Here is a 21,066-nt window from a genome sequence, read left to right on the forward strand (position 1 = left end):
CAGCCTTGACACACACACACATCGTGTGACACATCAATGAGAGGGGACAACACACAACACGTCACTCACATCAATCAAAGGGTAAACACAGGCGTGTCTGTCTGCAGATTAGTCATACTTTCATTTTAGAATGGCAGTCAGAGTAAGGTACTGCCAGATTATACCTCTACATGCCAGGTGGACTACCAGAACTACCAGCTGGACTACCATCTGTGACAATATCAAAATGCTCTAATAAACCCTAGAACACATTAAAATTGTTGTAAAGAGAGAGAGAGACAGACAGAAAGAGAGAGACAGAAAGAGAGAGAGAGACAGAAAGAGAGAGAGAGAGAGAGGATAGTATGACCTTCATGTATATTAGCATAGTGCATTACTGCCAAGCAGTCTGGACTTATGGCAAAGGTGCTGGTTTGCTAATCCGGTAAACACAAGACAGCTGCATGTCCCGCTTAGGCGGTTCTTCAATTACTACACCAGTCAGAGTTTCACTCCACACCTCTGCTTACCAGGGGTAAATGTTTTATGTTTTTATACTTAACTATGAAAGTCAATGACAACGCTGGGCCAATTGTGCGCCGCCCTATGGACTCCTAATCACATCCAGATGTGATGCAGCTTGGATTATAACCAGGTAATACACTGAGATGCAGTGTCTGAGATGCAGCCCCCAAATAAGGCATCCTGGGTTGTGTTGTTACCCTTTTCGAAAATAACCCTCTGATGATACTATGCACAGTATCTTTACCCCCAGGTAAAGGTCTATAACTGCCTGAGACATTAATTAGGCACCAAACGGAAAACACAGACTGAAACTAGGATGGAACCACATGAAGAAGTCCAAAAATAAAACACTTGTTTTTGTTTTCCCATCGCAAAAATGTTGTTACGTTTTGCCCTAATGAATACAACCCTGGTTTAACTCTAGAAGTCTAGCCCTACTGTACCATTTCTCCCACTGGTCTTCCATGCACTTCTCTCTATCCTCCTCCTCCTACCACTGTTCTCCATCCTCGTTGTACTCCATGGCCAGACAGGCAGAGTAACATTAGCAGGGCAGGGCAGGGCAGGCAGAGGGACAAGGAAGTGATCGATTAAAACAGGCAATTAAAGCACTTCCTCATGTTTACAGAGCATCATTCACAATCCTCCCACTCTTCACTCGCCATCCACTCTGCCCACAGGTCAGCTACAGCATCAGAACACTGAGAGGACACACATTTTATTAGTTGTATTGTTTGTATCATTTTTGTGGTATTGTTTGCATATCATTGTATTTAAAATGTGTGTGACTTTTCTTGTCTGTCAGTGTATCAGTATTTTGTTAGTTGTCATGTTCTCTATTTTGTGTGGACCCCAGGAAGAACAGGCATCCTAATAAACAAACACTGAGGGATCCAGTCATAAAATAGACCAGATTATTTTCCACACAGCATAGATCTCGTCTTCACCACTGGCTCCACCGAGGCACTTGTCTGGTCTCTGTATTTATGTGTTCCCCCTCTGGTCCAGTATAATGACTGGGGGATGATGGGATGGGAGGATGGGAGAGGTGCAGCCCTGCCTGATGGAGAGTAGAGACTGGCGAGGGGGAAGAGACTCACCCTCTTAGCCCCAGCCCATCAACCCTGGCTGGGTAGGGTCTCCTCCTGTAAGGCGCTGCCTCCTGTATGATGGAGGGCTTGGATCAATGCAGCTCTACTCAGGTTGCCTGCCTCCTCCTCCACAGGACAGCCAGCCATACACAGGCCGGGGCAGGCTAAAGGAAGGGAAGTGGTGGCCGGGGCAGGCTAAAGGAAGGGAAGTGGTGACCGGGGCAGGCTAAAGGAAGGGAAGTGGTGACCGGGGCAGGCTAAAGGAAGGGAAGTGGTGACCGGGGCAGGCTAAAGGAAGGGAAGTGGTGACTGCCAGGATCAATGGAGCTGCTGCTGAAAGAGTCTTCTTCTCATCATCTTGATCTGAAGAGGGAGGACATGGAAGGTCCCTGGCCCTTCTTAGAACATCATGGCTTCCACTGTGTTGTGTAGTATGGTTCATGCCCTGTTCACGCTCTGAACAAACTGTGATGTGTGTAATGGTGCAGCAGAGAGAAGTTTCAGCTTACATACATCTAGTCTATCATGTTTCAAATAATGTGATTTGCTGTCCCTATGGACACGTCATGACATGTACACACACTACAACACTGGCTAGCCACTAACATATGTGGGGCTTGTAAAATACAGCTCCTATAAAGTGAATAGACTTACCCACTAGGAAAGTGGGACATTTACTGTTGGGCTATGTAAATTAAACTGGGCCTGTGTTCATCCATCCTAACAATACCCTCTTTAGTTTATCAAGTTACACATCAGGATAATTATACTGTACATGGAAGCCCAAATTTCTGTTTCACTGGGACAAGTCTTTACCAGATATCAAAATGGTGCTTAAAAGACAGCCTTTAGCTTGATTGTCCCTCATTCATTTCTCCTCTACTGTTCACTGTAAGAGGATGTTACACAACCATTTGTTTCTATCAGAGTGGATATCAGGACACACACACACAGAGAGAGACAGAGAGAGACACACACACAGAGAGCGAGAGAGCGAGAGAGAGAGGACTCTGGCCATTAGTGGTGATCTCTGAGGATATCACATCAGTGTTACTGCTGGTCAACAAAGCACTGTTAAACCTCATCCTCCTCCTCACAGACTACAACTGGCCTGCACAGTAAGACATAATTAACCTCTATAGCTATAACTGATCGGAGCCTAGCCCTTAAATAAACAAACCTTTGGCCTTAAAAGTGTTCATTGATTGTTGATTAATCAATATGTCATTACAAATCAGTAAGTCAACCCTATTTTCACAAGACAATTAAGGTTGGAGTGAATTTTTATTTGTTGCATCAATTAATAGATATGATCAGCCGACAAAATTGTTCTAGCTCAGTCCTAGACCTTAGATTCAATACGATCAAGTCTACCAAATCCCTAACCTCCAGTATATTCCTGTCAACCTACTGCATGTGGCCCTCCAGTGGCTAAATTACATAACCTCAAGAAAAAGGGTAAATACACAATGCAATGATATTTACTACAAACTACATCTTCTACAGTTATTCTCATCATTACAATAGTGAATTCCAGAATGTGATAGTAAAGTCCATAAAACAATTACAACCAAGAATACTGAATGGGTCACAATTCTATCAGCACTTTAATGAAAATATATTCCTTTGTACAATTCAAAACAAATAAATACAACTATTCAACAAAAGCTCATCATGGCAACTTAAATTATAGTGAATGTACACTTTTGCTTGGGATGTACAATATTTGGTGACTGTTTTAATGGAAAATATAAATGGAGTTTGTCTCAGTATTTCCTACTCAACTCGTTCCCCTTCTGTGTAGTTCCACAACACTGGGGAGAGTTCCCCAAAATGTGTGTAGCACCAAGATCATTGTTCCTCAATTGCCTACCAATGTACTTAAGATGATCTTAATGCTACCAGAGCCCCCCCCCCACACACACACACACACACACACACACACACACACACACACGGCTGATATACACAGAATATAGTGTGAACTAATAAATCCTTTACACATATGGTATTTAATTGAAACAAGTCATTATTGTATTAGTAGACAGCATTATCATTAACTGTAGTGTTGTAGTGTTGAAGCCTGATAGATTTATCCATCAAAAACATATTGAGCCAAAAGGATTTTCTGTAGGTTGATGTGCTACAGAAAGGAGAAATGCCTATCAGCAGTTTTGTCCATACATTTTTTACATAAGCAACTCATATGTGAGAAGTTTAAATAATCAACTCATAAGTGACAAGTTTAAATGAGGTGAATGGACAGTAACGAATGCATATGCATTTTTCATCCGTTTAATTCATCTGTGTAGAAGCAGCCCCACTCCCCACGGTGGGTAGAAGCAGCCCCACTCCCCACGGTGGGTAGAAGCAGCCCCACTCCCCACGGTGGGTAGAAGCAGCCCCACTCCCCACGGTGGGTAGAAGCAGCCCCACTCCCCACGGTGGGTAGAAGCAGCCCCACTCCCCACGGTGGGTAGAAGCAGCCCCACTCCCCACGGTGGGTAGAAGCAGCCCCACTCCCCACGGTGGGTAGAAGCAGCCCCACTCCCCACGGTGGGTAGAAGCAGCCCCACTCCCCACGGTGGGTAGAAGCAGCCCCACTCCCCACGGTGGGTAGAAGCAGCCCCACTCCCCACGGTGGGTAGAAGCAGCCCCACTCCCCACGGTGGGTAGAAGCAGCCCCACTCCCCATGGTGGGTAGAAGCAGCCCCACTCCCCACGGTGGGTAGAAGCAGCCCCACTCCCCACGGTGGGTAGAAGCAGCCCCACTCCCCACGGTGGGTAGAAGCAGCCCCACTCCCCACGGTGGGTAGAAGCAGCCCCACTCCCCATGGTGGGTAGAAGCAGCCCCACTCCCCACGGTGGGTAGAAGCAGCCCCACTCCCCATGGTGGGTAGAAGCAGGTGGGTGTTGTTCTTTTTCCAGTAAGGGTTTGATAGATTATGATTCTCCATAGTTTTAATGAAGGGCACCAACAATTGATGCTTATTTCACTGATTGATAATATATATTCTCTGCCACAGGCAAAATATTAGTTTACAGACCAATCACGTCATTGTGATAGAAGTCAAAATAACATACAGCAAAATAGTGAACAGATATATGGACAGTGGAACCTCAGACACAAATAAGTTGAGAATGGAGGTTGTTCGGAACACTGAAATATCCACATCTTTGAAATGCACATACAAATCGTATCAAATCTTTATAGACCATATGACCTGCGTATTTACATGCATGCGTTTTGTTATTATGCATTCAGTTTTTGGGGATTTAAAACATTTTCCCCAGTTTGAGATTGCCCGGCGAGTTCTTAACTCTAAGGTTAGTATCTTTGAGGGTCTATTGCAGTCTTAAAGAGGTTATTCACACACTAATAAAATGTTGTGGTAAATGATTTGAATTTTTTAAATGCTAGATTAGGAAAGCTGAAAGGTGTAAGCACTAACCTTCTATATTTTACATTTACATTTACATCATTTAGCAGACGCTCTTATCCAGAGCGACTTACAGTAGTGAATGCATACATTTCATACATTTTTTTTTTTTCTGTGCTGGCCCCCCGTGGGAATCGAACCCACAACCCTGGTGTTGCAAACACCATGCTCTACCAACTGAGCTACAGGGAAGGCTATATAATACACTCATTGTAACCTTGCTGTATACATACACATTATTACCCAGTATGATGCTGTTTTTTTAACACTGATCTGGAGTTGCTGTTATTCTTAGATTTTATAAAGTGGTTATGGTTCGTAAAAAGCTCTGTGTGTGTGTGTAAGTGACCAGTCTTGCCAGAAGGATAGGGGTGAGCGCAGGACATCAGAAGTCTTCTGCCATGTCCTTCTGTCATACACCATCCCACATGGCAAGATCCTAAAGACACAGACAACAAACCAAAGCTTCAGTTAAAGTCACACTTCAGTCTCCTTTCACCTCATTAAATCACCAGTAGACAGGATGCAGCTCGTCTCAATAGGTGGTCGGGGTGTGACGTTTTTTGATATAGATGCAGAAAGTAAACAGCATAACGGGTACATTTCCACAACAACTAAGAGTGTTGAAGCACGAAGCGAACCCATGCACATACTGTGTGTGAGCAAAGTGTTGCGTCTCAATATCCTATTCATTGATGATGTTGCAAGCCAAGAAATTGTGGGATACAGCATTCAATTGCGAGATACAGCTTTTAACTGCCAATAGACATGGTGCATGGTTCTGACTGTTTGCCTGATGGCCGACCTACCTATACCGTGCCCCTCCCCTCTCTGTCCCTCACTAGCACGCTATGAAAGATGCGAATGTTTGTGTTCTCAGAAGGCAAATAATAGTCTCCTTCCTTCCAAAAAATATTATATATATTAGGAGTCGATTGCTTGCGGAATCAAATCTTGACACTCAAAAGGGAGTCAACACTGGGAGACTCCACCACTACGTCATCGTCTTTAACAGTAAAAAAATTAATATTAAAAGGGTCAGTTTAAAACTGATATTTTTTCCATTTGTCACATCCCTAATAAGTGGTCCAGGTATCCTCATGACACGGCACAAGTGAGGGGTGGACCTTTCCTCTTTTGTTCACTATTGCTCCTCTAGTGTTATATCCTGCCTGTTTGGCCCTGTCTGGGGGTATCGTCGGATGGGGCCACAGTGTCTCCCGACCCCTCCTGTCTCAGCCTACATTATTTAATGTGTCGGGGGGCTAGGGTCAGTCTGATCTCTCTCGCTCTCTGAGCCCTAAGACCATGGCTCAGGACTACCTGGCCTGATGACTCCTTGCTGTCCCCAGTGCACCTGGCCGTGCTGCTGCTCCAGTTTCAACTGTTCTGCCTGCGGCTATGGAACCCTGACCTGTTCACCGGACGTGCTACCTGTCCCAGACCTGCTGTTTTCAACTCTCTAGAGACAGCAGGAGCGGTAGAGATACTCTGAATGATCGGTTATGAAAAGCCAACTGACATTTACTCCTGAGGTGCTGACTTGTTGCACCCTCGACAACCACTGTGATTATTATTATTTGACCCTGCTGGTCATTTATGAACATTTGAACATCTTGGCCATGTTCTGTTACAATCTCCACCCGGCACAGCCAGGAGAGGACTGGCCACCCCTCATAGCCTGGTTCCTCTCTAGGTTTCTTCCTAGGTTCTGGCCTTTCTAGGGAGTTTTTCCTAGTCACCGTGCTTCTACACCTGCATTGCTTGCTTACCGTATTTATACATTTTGTTTTCCAAAAGGAAAAGTTCCAAAATAGCTGGAGTGTGTCTAACTTTTTACAAACAGCCCAAAAAAAGAGCATTGAATTATTATTTTACTTTTTTTTGATGACTTCTGAAAAGATTCAAGTAAAAATGAATCTCATAATTAAAAAAATAATAATTAAAAGAACAACCCAGTGTCTTCAGATGGTTTAGCTAATTACCGTGTGTCACTGCAGATCCACTGGCTGATGCTCTGACTGTTCCTCCCATTGCTCCTGTTGCTGCTCCTGTTGCTGCTCCTGGTCCTGTTGCTGCTCCTGGTCCTGTTGCTGCTCCTGGTCCTGTTGCTGCTCCTGGTCCTGTTGCTGCTCCTGGTCCTGTTGCTGCTCCTGGTCCTGGTCCTGTTGCTGGTCTCCTTTGGCAGTGCTGGTGTGCTGGTGTTTTGTGTGGGTGCACGTCTGGGTGTTTTGTGGTTCGGAAGGCCTGCCTCTCTTCAGAGTGTTGGACTGGGCAGACGAAGTGTGTGGGGGTGACTCTGTATTCAGTAGAGTTTAGATTAGTAACGTCTAATCCTGTACATTTAATCATTCACTTTCTGTTATAGATATTTCCTTGTCTAGCTGATGCATTGAAACTTTAAGAAAAGAAAAGCCAATGTCACTGTGTTGGAAGCTTCAAGTGATTCAATTCCAAAATCATTTGCTTGTTTTTTATTGAGCCAAATAAGCAGCAACTAAAATGTGAAAAATGCTGCTTTCTTGACCAGGACTTCCCTGGTTAATTAAAGGATGAATAAACATTTTAAAAAGACTACAAAATAAGAACTACACCTCCAAACATACCACAGGTGCTGCTACTGGCCTGAGAGTCGTCTGTCGGGGGAGGCTCCGCCTCTTCCTGAATGGTGGGCACAGATGCCAGGAGACCTGACAGACAGACACACACACAGACCGATGTTACGTCAATGTTACCATGGCAACACTGACTGGAAATAGCCTACATAACGACTGACGCAACATGAAAACACAAGGGCAAGTCATCCAATGTAAACTGGAAAACAACATTTTGTTTTACCACTAGGAGGCTCTCTAGAGCCATAGAATAAACCAGGAGCTGTGCTGCATGAAACAGGATGCTTTTCGGTGCTGTTAGAACTCAGACAGACCCACTCATAAGACAGCAGTCAACAACATCAGTCATCTACTGCAGTACAATACCTTCATGTGGGGTAGACGACCCTGTTCCTGGAGTGACGCAGGGATTGCAGGATTTTGTCCCAGCAAGACACCACACTGACCTACTAAGCTAATTGATCAGTTCAATGATTGCCTCAATTCAACACACCTTGTCTTCCAGGTCAGTTAAAACATGAAGTACCTACCTACATACCTACATACAGCTATCCATTCCCTGCCACGGGACAAATGGATGTACGGTACTTCCAATGTAACCATAATGCTTCTATTACATGATCAGTGAGATGACAGAATGACAGAAAACAGCAGCTCATGAAAACAGGTCATCATGACAGACATGCATCTCATGACAGGAGGAGTTTGTTGTTGGCAGTAGGGACCATTCAGACTGTCCATCAGAGCCAAACATAACAGCTCTTAGAGAAATGACACAAGGAGTATGGTGGAGCTGGGGGCATTAAACGACGACCCATAAGAGGCAAATTGCTGCAGTTATCTCAGCAGGAACTGTGAGAGAACCAGGATGTGGTTTCAGACGAGAGAGCCCCTTTCAGACTATATGAAAAGAAACCAAACCATGATCGTTACTCGTGTTCAATAGGGCAAACCACAGCGAAACGGTTCGCAACGGAGAACACAAATCTGTGGCGTTATTGGACAAAATCTCTCCCCACTGAACACGACCACTGTAACCAACCATCAGGTGTCTCAGCCACATGGGGTCTTTAATGAGGACGGGTGAGGTGGACTTTTTCCTATCGCTGCTGTCTTCAGATCTTGATCCGAGGTTTTTATTGTAAATAACTATGTTCTTAACTTGTTCACCTGTATAAATCAAGGTTAAATAATCTAAAAGTTAAAGACTCACTGAGGCCTCTGTAGTGGGAGAGTTGCTGGTAGACCTGCTTCATTCTCTCTATGTTGAGCCTGCTGCCCTCTGCGTGGTTGATCATGGGCTTGGGGTAGTCTACTCCCACGATGCAGTTGGCTGCCTTCTGGACCGACTCTGGGGCTCTCCACGGCTCATAGATGTATCGGTTGGGATAGTCCTTCAACTTAGGAATGTAGCGCCTAGAACATAGACAATCACAGATATGTTAGAGACATTAATTGTTATTATTTATGCCATTGAATTACATATAGAACTGATTCATATGATCTCTATGCAGTTTATTCTATTGTATTCCATTGGTTGTTTATTCTATTGATTTATGTATTTTGTACTTGAAAACGAGCACCACAAACTGGTCTTTTGAGCCAGGTAGGTGCAATTGGCCTGGGACATGAACATTAGATACAGGATGCAGTTCATACAGCATGCCATGCCCCAGACGAGGCACACACGCTGGCAAGAAGAGGACTGGGAAGTCCAGCAGACTGGGGCCATGGAGAGGTCTTACCTCAGGTTGCTGTTCCCCAACAGGAAGGAGCGGGTCAGACGACAGTTGGTAGCATACCAGAACTACTTCAGGGAGACAATGGCACTACGCAGGTTCTGAAGACCTGCAGCAACAGTCCTGAGTCCGGTTCCTGCCCAGCAGCTGAAACCAACCCAGCCTCCACGGCTCCGGCAGTCGAGCAGTTGCCAGAGCTGCACCCAGTCTTGCTGTCCAACGCGCTCCAGCCAGCCAACCCGACACTAGTGGTGCAGCCAGACCAGCGACTGCCACAGAGGCTCAAGCCGTTTCAGCATCTGACCAAGCTCCATTCCACACACCACCCGGTGACACCACGAGCAGCACCAGAGCCAGACGAGCCGTTGCCAGTGCTGCAGCCTGATCAGCAGCTGCCAGCGCTCCGACATGCTTCACCTCTGCCTGCAACCGGTGCCCGAGCTGGCACCCCAACAGAAACCCCAGCCAGAGTGTCTCCTGGACCAGCCATCACCAGAACCAACTCCGGTTCAGGTCTCTACTGTTAACACAAAATGACCAGTTTAACAACATTTACTTCACCGTATTTCCACAGTACATAGTTGCCATCACACTCAGGCCAGGTCCATTTCCAGTGAGACTACTGTGCAGGCGTACTAATAACAGAGTGATAGCACCGTAATAACAGAAATGTAAGGATACTTAAAAGATGAACTTCATAATCTCCCACTTTTCTTTAAAGACAAATAAAACATCAACAAAATAATTAAATGTCCCAATTTATTATGTAAGTTCTCCATTACAAAATGGGTTATGTGACAAAGTCGCGCCTCAGTGGCGTAGCGGTCTAAGGCACTACATCTCAGTGCTAGAGGCGTCACCGCAGACCCTGGTTTGATCCCGGGCTGTATCACAACCGGGCATGATCTGGAGTCCCACAGGGCGACGCACAAGTGGCCCAGTGTCGTCCGGGTTAGGCCGTCATTGTAAATAGAAATTTGTTCTTAACTGATTTGCCTAGTTAAATAAAGGTTAAAAATGTTTTGGTAGGTTTGTGTCTGTTAATGTGTCCTTTGTCATTTTCAGTAGGAGGCCGATTCCCATCTTGTTGATAACTTACTTTCCACCGTCTTGAGTGATGGACCCTGACAATGGTGCCTCACAAATGTCACCACACCATCTTGGCCAATGACTACTCCTGGTCCTTTCCACTGTTGACAGTCAACTCGTTTGTAGTACACTTTGTTTACAGTCTCCTACATCTCATTGGTGGGTTGAAGCCGTTTCCGCAGAGTCCTGCGAATTCTCTCTGAACACTGTGCTTCAGTGAACGCTTTTCTCACTGCATGTCGTGCTGAAAGGTGCTGTCCCACCCCCACGCACTCACACTGGTCCCTTCTAGTGCTGGTGACTTGTCAACCAGTACAGAGGGAAGATTAGGGTTCTGCCCGAACACTAGTTGGTATGGGCTGTAGTCATGAACATTGTGTATTGAGTTTTTTGACATCAAAGCCCAATCTAGGGCTGTTTTCTAGTTACATCCATTGTCTTGCTTCACTTTCAGCATGATCTCTGTGAGTGTTTGATTATGTCTCTCCAGAAGTCCATTGCTCCATGGACTGTATGAAGCAGTTGTCTTTACTTCCATGTCGAAGTTCTCTTATTTCATTATTATTTAATTATTTTCTATCGTCACTGTACAATTTCTGGGACGGGCCATTCATACTTAACCAGGAATGAATGAAGTGCCTGACGATGTCACTGGGTTTCTTTGTATTCACAATGCTTCCAGCGCTGAAGCGTGTGAAGTGGTGGATTATGTGAAGGAACCACACACTTAGTTCTAGCTCATACAGATCTACAGCCACTGTTTCATTGTATTTGGAAGCTAGTGGCAAACCAACAGCTGGTCTGGGCTCAGGTTTACTGTATTTCTGGCATGTCTCACAACTGTTAACCATCTGCTGTAGAATGGAAATACTCATCATCATTATTCCCAGAACTGCTGAGTCATTTCTGAAGTCTGTCAACTGTAGCATGTCCAAACTGTTTGTGAACAATACTTAGAGTTTTTCCTCTTGTGTTCATGTTCGCTGTGTTCAGAATCTCCATGTGCTCTGTGCCAGTCAGAATCACATTTTTACATGGACTGTGTGATGTCTTTGTCTAAAATGTTTACACAATAGTGGCCTGAGGTAGTAAGTTCAAGGGTCACTGGTTGTTTAAACATCACTGCCTTGTCATTTTTTATGTCTAGTACAGCCCCTGCCTTCTTGAAGGAAGCTTTGCTTAATAGTAAGGAGATATCTGTAGGGACCACCTCTGTTTCAATGTGACACTTAGTCTGACCAATGTTTGCTGGTATCTTAACTCTCTTGGTAGAATGGACGGTTCTCCCATCTCCAAATTTGAAATCTATGTTGCTTGGTGTGTCAATCATATTTTGTACTTATTTTATATTTAATTCACTGACATAACTATCAAGACATTTTGGACAACACACTGTGCGTGTACATGCAGTATCAATCACAGCAGATCCTAAGGATTCAACTATAAAGATCTCAGTATCAGAAGCAGATTGACTCTCTCTCTGTGTTTACATGTTCCTCTGTTAGTTTAACTTGTTCATTTTTATGAGGACAGTCTTTAACCCAAAGGTAAGTGCTTTGACAAACACCACATTCTGATCTCCTTCCATGCCTGTCCAGCGGATTTGTGCCGGGCAAATGCTTTGATCAAAGTTCCCATTCCGTTTTCCTTGTTCAAATCCTCCACGTATATTTTCAGTGCTGAATCTCTCGATCTTCCCTCGAGCGATAATACCACCGCTAGTGCTTGCTTTTTCTTATATAATATATACTTAAAACATTAACTTAACACCTACTACATCTGCTGCCCTTGCAGATATGCTTGACCAGGGCCCATTGCCAGACCCAGCCCTGAATCCAATGTCCGGCACTGTCCAGGTCCCACCGGCTGACCAGGTTCCAGTCCTGGGTCCACAGGCAGACCCCAAGCACAGCCAGACCCACAACCAGCACTGTTTCTGATGCTCAATCCTGCCGTCAGCCATAAGTGCTCATATCAATGTGTTCTGATATATGCCTGTGTCTATATTGTGCCTGTATGAGCCTCTATGGATCAATAGAGTTTATTTAATAATTCAGCCAAAGCACAAACAACGTGGTAATCACGGACCAATCACTGTCCTCTGTCCAAAGCCCACAGGTTAGTGTGTGTACCTGATGTAGTGTGTGTGAGACGTAGTGTGTGTGTGTGAGACGTAGTGTGTGTGTGTGTGTGAGTGAGACAGTGTGTGTGTGAGACATAGTGTGTGTGAGACACGTAGTGTGTGTGAGACACGTAGTGTGTGTACCTGACGTAGTGTGTGTGTGTGTGTGTGAGACGTAGTGTGTGTGTGTGTGTGAGACGTAGTGTGTGTGTGTGTGAGAGACGTAGGTGTGTGTGTGTGTGTGAGACGTAGTGTGAGACACGTAGTGTGTGTGTGTGTGACACGTAGTGTGTGTTTGTGTGTGTGAGACGTAGTCTGTGAGACACGTAGTGTGTGTGTGTGTGTGAGACACGTAGGTGTGTGTGTGTGTGTGTGAGACACGTAGTGTGTGTGTGTGTGTGTGTGTGTGTGAGACACGTAGTGTGTGTGTGAGACAAGTAGTGTGTGAGACACGTAGTGTGTGTGTGTGTGACACGTAGTGTGTGTGTGTGTGTGTGAGACAAGTAGGGGTGTGTGTGTGTGTGTGTGAGACAAGTAGTGTGTGAGACACGTAGTGTGTGTGTGTGTGAGACAAGTAGTGTGTGAGACACGTAGTGTGTGTGTGTGTGTGAGAGACGTAGTGTGTGTACCTGATGTAGTGTGTGTGTCTGACGTAGTGTATGTGTGTGTGTGTGTGTGTGTGTGTGTGTGTGTGTGACACGTAATGTATGTGTGTACCTGATGTAGTCTCCGCTGGGGTCTGTCCTCCTGCCGAAGCCCACAGGGCAGTAACAGTGGAAGAACTGCTGGAAGAAGGCACTGCAGGAGAGCCACATCCAGCTGCCTGCGTTCACACTCCAGTCTGCATCCAGGAGCAGCTCCTCAAACACCTGACAGGTAGAAACAACCAGCACAGAATACAGTTAGATACCAGTGAAGCGGCACCACTGTCTCACGTACGTCTTGATGCTTTGTATATACGCAGTAAATGCCCACGTTTTCCTTCTCAATGTAAACCCCCAATGCCTTTGTGTGTGTATTTCTGTTATTGGCCTGCTTTATGGAAGTTCTAAGGTAAAGTAAACACTGTGTTGACATTCTGTATTCAGTAAAAGCTCTAACACCTGGATAAAGGACTAGAGAAAAGACCCAGCATTACATGATAAGACACTGACAGGCTGTGGCTTATCCACAGCCTGGCAGGTAGCCTAGTGGTTAGAGCGTTGGACTAGTAACCGAAAGGTTGCAAGCTCGAATCCCCAAGCTGACAAGGTAAAAAAATGTAGTTCTGCCCATTTTTATACATTTTAGTCATTTAGCAGACGCTCTTATCCAGAGCGACTTACAGTAGTGAATGCATACATTTCATACATTTTTTTTTCTTTCTGTGCTGGCCCCCCGTGGGAATCGAACCCACAACCCTGGCGTTGCAAACACCATACTCTACCAACTGAGCTACAGGGAAGGCCCCTGAACAAGGCAGTTAACCCACTGTTCCTAGGCCGTCATTGAAAATAAGAATTTGTACTAAACTCACTTGCCTAGTTAAATAAAGGTTAAAAAAAATAAAAAAATAAATGATAATAGATCTAGCGATGCTGACCAGATCTACCTACACCAGGGCTCTCCAACCCTGTTCCTGGAGAGCTACCATCCTGTAGGTTTTCACTCCAATCCTATATCTAGCACACCTGATTCTAATAATTAGATGGTTGATTAGTTACAACTGGGGTTGTAGTGAAAACATACAGGAAAGTAGCTCTCCAGGAACAGGGTTGGACACCCCTGCCCAGAGATCCACCGACGCAGCCCACATCTACCTACGCTGATGACAAGCTCTATAGGTTACTTCTACATGTCCTCCTAATATACTAAAGCTTCTCCACAACCCTTGTTGTGGTATGGTGGTGCACGTTGGGTGACACTGGATCTTTCTCAATTACCTTCTTTGATTCCTTGCATGCCCTCTCAAAGCCCATTGCAGGAGAAGGTCAGAGGGGAGACCTTTGATCTTCTCCTCCAATGCATTTGAGAAGGAGGAAAGGGACTGAGGACATGAAGAAAGATTAATCGAGAAAAAGTTAACGTAAACGACTGGAGAGGGAAGGGAATCTAACCTACCCTCATGCCACTCTCCCAGCTGATCCACAGGTCTCCCCGGGTCAGGAAGCAGGCCACAGCGTGTCTGGCCAGGTGGTGGATCCAGCCCTCCTGCCTCAGCTGGGTCATGATAGCATCTATCCAGGGGAAGCCTGTGCTCCCCTCGGCCCACTTGGCCAGGGCCTCAGGGTTATGGTCCCAGGGGATCTGAACACAGATGGGGTTGCCCTCCATCCGGTCGAAGTTAGGGTTGTTGGTTCCCGCTGCATAGAAGAATTCTCTCCACAGGAGCTGGCCGAATAAAGAGAGCGGGGGACTGCAATGCTTCCGCAACTGAGTGGGGGGATGGATAGAGAAATACCAATCAAAAATCACTTTTTACATCAGCAGTTGTGCTTTACAGTAACCCAGCCTATACCACAGAGAGCATGCAGAAACAAAATGTTCTTTTACATCAATATTACATGATCAAACAGCTTCTTTATCCCATTCCAAACACCAACATGTATTCCTGTAAAATAAAAAAATTAAAAAGATCTCTATTGTGTTGATCAGTACCTTCATGTAGAGTTCCCTCAGGTTGTAGTAGAAGACTCGACATGATAAGCATCCAAAGCGTAGATAGGGGCTGAGGCCCGTGGGACTGGCGATCAGCGAACACATGTTGATCCTGGCTCGCTCAAAGCTAGCTACCCAGGCTTTTCTGTCTAAGTGTTTGTTGAGTCTCTCTAGTGCTTCAGACTCCCCTCCCTTCCACACCGCAGGGTCCAGGCCTTGAGTCTTGAATCCTGGAGAACGGAACAGAGAGCACAGAACAGTCAGATACCATGTGCACTGTGACTACATTTAGCCTCACACACAGTGAAAAAATATATACATACTACCGGTCAAAGGTTTTAGAACACCTACTCATTCAAGGGTTTTCCTTTATTTTGACTATTTTCTACATTGTAGAATAATAGCGAAGACATCAACACTATGAAATAACACATAAGGAATCATGTAGTAATCAGAAAAATGCTTAAACAATTAAAATAGATTTTATATTTGAGATTCTTCAAGGTAGCCACCCTTTGCCTTGATGACAACTTTGCACACTCTTGGCATTCTCTCAACCAGCTTCACCTGGAATGCTTTTCCAACAGTCTTGGAGTTCCCACATATGCTGAGCACTTGTTGGCTGCTTTTCTTTCACTCTGCGATCTGACTCATCCCAAACCATCTCAATTTGGTCGAGGTCAGGGGATTGTGGAGGCCAGGTCATTTGATGCAGCACTCCATCGCTCTCCTTCTTGGTCAAATAGCCCTTAAACAGCCTGAAGGTGTGTTTTTGGTCATTGTCCTCTTGAATGGGATGGAGTATCGCTGCAGAATGCTGTGGTAGCTATGCTGGTTAAGTGTGCCTTGAATTCTAAATAAAAATCACAGATAGTGTCACCAGCAAAGCACCCCCACACCATAACACCACCTCCATGCTTTACGGTGGGAAAATATACATGCAGAGATCATTCGTTCACCCACACTCAGTCTCACAAAGATAAGGCGGTTGGAACCAGAAATCTCACATTTGGTCTCCAGACCAAAAGGACACATTTCCACCGGTCTAATGTCCATTGCTCTTGCTTCTTGGCCTATGCAAGTCTCTTCTTCTTATTGGTGTCCTTTAGTAGTTGCTTCCTTGCAGCAATTCGACCATGAAGGCCTGATTCACGCAATGTACTCTGAACAGTTGATGTTGAGATGTGTCTGTTACTTGAACTCTGAAGCATTTATTTGGGCTGCAATTTCTGAAGCTGGTAACTAATGAACATATGCTCTGCAGCAGAGGTAACTCTGGGTCTTCCATTCCTGTGGCAGTACTCTTCAGAGCCAGTTTCATCATGATGCTTGATGCTTTTTGCGACTGCACTTGAAGAAACTTTCAGAGTTCTTGAAATGTTCCGTATTGACTGACCTTCATGTCTTAAAGTAATGGACTGTCGTTTCTCTTTGCTTATTTGAGCTGTTCTTTCCATAATATGGATGTGGTCTTTTACCAAATAGGGCCATCTTCTGAGAACAGTCTATGATGTGGGTGACTGGAGTCTTTGACAATGTTTTATGCTTTCCTCTGACACCTGCTAGGATATAGATCCTGGATGGCAGGAAGCTTGGCCCTAGTGATGTACTGGGCCGTACGCACTACCCTCTGTTGCGCCTTACGTGTAGATGCCAAGCAGTTACCAGACCAGGCGATGATGCAACCGGTCAGGATGCTCTCAATGGTGCAGCTGTAGAACTTTGAGGATCTGGGGACCCATGCAAAAAAAAAAAAGTCTCCGGAGGGGGAAAAGGTGTTGTCGTGCCCTCTTCATGACTGTCTTGGTGTGTTTGGACCATGAGTGTTCATTGGTGATGCGGACACCAAGGAACTTGAAACTCTCGACCGGCTCCACTACAGCCCCATTGATGTTAATGGGGGGCTGTTCGGCCTGCCTTTTCCGGTAGTCCACGATCAGCTCCTTTATCTTAATCACATTGAGGGAGAGGTTGTTCTCCTGGTACCACACTGCCAGGTCTCTGACCTCCTCCCTATAGGCTGACTCACCGTTGTCGGTGATCAGGCCTACCACTGTTTTGTTGTCAGCAAACTTAATGATGGTGTTGGAGTCGTGTTTGGCCATGCAGTCGTGGGTGAACAGGGAGTACAGGAGGGGACTAAGCACACACCCCTGAGGGGCCCCAGTGTTGAGGATCAGCATAGCAGATGTGTTGCTGCATACCCTCACCACCTGGTGGCAGCCCGTCAGTAAGTCCAGGATCCAGTTGCAAAGGGAGGTGTTTAGTCCCAGGATCCTTAGCTTAGTGGGCACTATGGTGTTGAATGCTGAGCTGTAGTCAATGAACAGCATTCTCACATAGGTGTTCCTTTTGTCCAGGTGGGAAAGGACAGTGTGGAGTACGATTGAGACATCTGTGGATCTGTTGGGCGGTATGCAAATTGGAGTGGGTCTAGGGTATCTGGGAGGATGCTGTAGATGTGAGCCATGACCAGCCTTTCAAAGCACTTCATGGCTACCGACGTGAACGCTAAGGGGTGGTAATCATTTAGGCAGGTTACCTTCGCTTCCTTTGACACAGGGACTATGGTGGTCTGCTTGAAACATGTAGGTATTACAGACTCGGTCAGGGAGAGGTTGAAAATGTCAGTTTAGACACTTGACAGATGGTCCGCGCATGCTTTGAGTACATGTCCTGGTAATCCGTCCCCGCGGCTTTGTGAATGTTGACCTGTTTAAAAGGCCTTGCTCACATTGGCTACCGAGAACGTAATCACACAGTCATCCAGAACAGCTCGTGCTCTCATGCATGCTTCAATGTTGCTTGCCTTGAAGCGAGCATAAAAAAGGTATTCAGCTCATCTGGTAGGCTCGCGTCACTGGGCAGCTCACTGCAGGGTTTCCCTTTGTAGTCCGTAATAGTTTTCAAGCCCTGCCACATCTGACGAGCGCCAGAGCCGGTGTAGTAGGATTCAATCCTAAATTGACGCTTTGCTTGTTTGATGGTTTGTCCTTGAAAACGGCAGCTCTAGCCTTTAGCTCGATGCGGATTCTGCTTGGGATATGTACGTACGTTCACTGGGAAGTCGTTGTCGATGCACGTATTTATGAAGCCGATGACTGAGGTGGTGTATTCCTCAATTTAAATTGAACTACTCAAGTCAGTTAAGAACAAATTCTTATTTACAATGACGGCCTACCAAAAGGCCTCCTGTGGGGACATATTCCAGTCTTTGCTAGCAAAAAAGTCCTGTAGCGTAGCATTCGAGTCATCTGACCACTTCCGTATTAAGCGAGTCACTGGAACCTCCTGCTTTAGTTTTTGCTTGTAAGCAGGAATCAGGAGGATAGAATTATGGTCAGATTTGCCAAATGGAGGGCGGGGGAGAGCTTTGTGCGCATCTCTGTGTGTGACATTTTGCATGCATCTCATCTCATGTTTGGTAAAATGGATTTAAGTTTGCCTGCATTAAAGTCCCTGGCCACTAGCAGCAACGCTTCTGGATAAGCATTTTCTTGTTTGCTTATGGCCTTATACAGCTGGTTGAGTGCAATTTTAGTGCCAGCATCGGTTAGTGGTGGTAAATAGACGGATACGAATAATATAGATGAGAACTCTCTTGGTAGATAGTGTGATCTACAGCTTATCATACGGTACTCTACCTCAGACGAGCAATACCCCGAAACTTCTTCAATATTAGACATCACGCACCAGCTGCTATTGACAAATAGACACACACCCCTGCCCCTCGTCTTATCAGACGTAGCTTCTCTGTCCTGCCGGTGCACGGAAAATCCCGCCAGCTCTATATTATCCGTGTTGTCGGTCAACGATGACTCAGTGAAACATAAGATATTTTCCAAGGATGGTACTTTGGCCAATAGAACAGATGGCAGTGGGAGTTTACTCATTTGCCTATGAATTCTCAGAAGGCAGCCCGACCTCTGCCCCATTTTTCTCCATCTTTTCCTAACGCAAATGACGGGGGATTTGGGCCCGTTCCCAAGAAAGCACTATATCCTTCGCGCCGGACTCGTTAAAGAAAAATTATTCCAGTTCGAGGTGAGTAATCGCTATTCTGATGTCCAGAAGTTATTTTTGGTCATAAGAGACAGTAGCGTCAACATTATGTACAAAATAAGTTAAACAACGCAAAAAAACTAACGAAATAGCACACATGATTCCATTTGTGTTATTTCATAGTTTTGATGTCTTCACTATTATTCTACAATTTAGAAAATAGTAAAAATAAAGAAAAACCCTTGAATTAGTAGGTGTTCTAAAACTTTTGACCGGTAGTATATATGGTACACCCAAGTCAAAATGACAATCCATAATTGAATGTCATTCTCTTACATGGTCTGGATGGAGTCTATGCTGGGTTACTGTAAATGCAGTGATTGCTCATATCAAAGGAGTATTAAAATACATCTAATTGATTGACTGACTGATTAATTGATTACCGAGCTCTTCCAGAGAGGGGACACTGTAGTGTTCGTCGTGGTTGTCAGCGATCTTCGTCCGACAACTGCTCATCTGTTCTTGTGTGATGGTGGGCAGGGGTTTCATAGGCAGCTCTAGCCTGTTCACTAAGGCCTGGAACCTCTTGAAGGTCAGCGGAGGACTGCCGTTGTTCATCTCAACGATCCTGATAACAGTAGAAACATGAAGGATAGTGAGATTAAAACATATTGAGATACGGGACCGTATTCATAAAGCGTCTCAGAGTAGGAATGCTGATCTAGGATTAGGTCCTCACCCTGCCCGTTATCTTATTTATTACGATGTAAAAGGCAAAACTGACCGTAGATCAGCATTTCTAATCAGACGTTTTGTGAATACCAGGCCCGAGGTAACTTTGTTGAAATGTCCATAATAATACTGTTGTGGTGAAGTGATGCTGTTGAGGAAAACGCACGGGTGATTCTTGACCGCGAGCGGAGGGCAGTTGTTCATCTCAATGATCCTGAAGATGATGGTGTAAATGTAGAGGTAGAAATTATGAAAATGTCATTTCAGGATTAAAACAGAGCATTACTTGTTGAAATGCCAATTGATACTGATGTGGTGATCTTTGCACGTCAGCAAACTGGTTGTGTAAATTAACTGGCTGGTACATCATTTCTCATCACAATTCAAAACAGTTGTACTTTTCAGTACTATCTAAAAACCTACAGTATAAATAATTGATAGTCAACATAATAATGGTACTGGATTGGATCATAGTTATCAAGTTATAAAGTTGTTATTCATCTTTTCCATTACCTCATATACCCCTGATATACATAAAGTACTTAAACATATTTAAAAACAATAATCTGGCAACATATTGACTCATAACAGAGCAAAGCATTGTTGGTGAGATTGGCTCAAACACATTAAGGAAAGAAATTCCACAAATACATATTTAACAAGGCACACCTGTTAATTGAAATGCATTCCAGGTGACTACCTCATGAAGCTGGTTGAGAGAATGCAAAGAGTGTGCAAAGCTGTCATCAAGGCAAAGGGTGGCTACTTTCAAGAATCCCAAATATATTTTGTTTTGTTTTACACTTTTTTGGTTACTACATGATTCTATATGTGTTATTTCATAGTTGAGGTCTTCACTATTATTCTACAATGTAGAAAACAGTAAAAATAAAGAAAAACCCTTGAATGAGTAGGTGTGTCCAAACTTTTGACTGGTACTGTAGTTATCCCCTAACCACTGATTAAGTTACAGCGTGAATCTTATAAAATAGGTCCCATCTTACGCAACGCTCATCTATATTGGCGCCATTTGGGCCCTTTTAGGTATTCCTATTGGATCAACTCATATTGTGGGCAGGGCCGAGCAGGCGTCAG

General features: G+C 44.9%; 1 protein-coding gene across 3 annotated transcripts in view; it reads right to left on the reverse strand.

Annotated features, from left to right (window-relative positions):
* Window positions 1-3,179: 3,179 nt before the first annotated feature.
* cry2 (cryptochrome circadian regulator 2) overlaps window positions 3,180-21,066 on the reverse strand; it is a 37,241-nt gene continuing 19,354 nt past the window's right edge. For 2 of the 3 annotated variants that reach the window (XM_014125727.3, XM_082957405.1), the window contains 9 exons: window positions 20,138-20,185; window positions 19,683-19,867; window positions 15,238-15,467; window positions 14,701-15,012; window positions 13,318-13,469; window positions 8,864-9,066; window positions 7,642-7,725; window positions 7,021-7,334; window positions 3,180-5,474 (listed from right to left, as the gene is read on the reverse strand). In XM_014125727.3, coding sequence (XP_013981202.3) covers window positions 7,027-7,334; window positions 7,642-7,725; window positions 8,864-9,066; window positions 13,318-13,469; window positions 14,701-15,012; window positions 15,238-15,467; window positions 19,683-19,867; window positions 20,138-20,185 — 1,522 coding nt within the window. In that variant the 3' untranslated portion in view covers window positions 3,180-5,474; window positions 7,021-7,026. The remainder of the gene's footprint in view (window positions 5,475-7,020; window positions 7,335-7,641; window positions 7,726-8,863; window positions 9,067-13,317; window positions 13,470-14,700; window positions 15,013-15,237; window positions 15,468-19,682; window positions 19,868-20,137; window positions 20,186-21,066) is intronic. The other variant, XM_014125728.3, reaches the window with a different exon arrangement.

This window comes from Salmo salar, chromosome 10 (genome assembly GCF_965601325.2).
Source record: "Salmo salar chromosome 10, fSalSal1, whole genome shotgun sequence".
Taxonomy (NCBI): domain Eukaryota; kingdom Metazoa; phylum Chordata; class Actinopteri; order Salmoniformes; family Salmonidae; genus Salmo; species Salmo salar.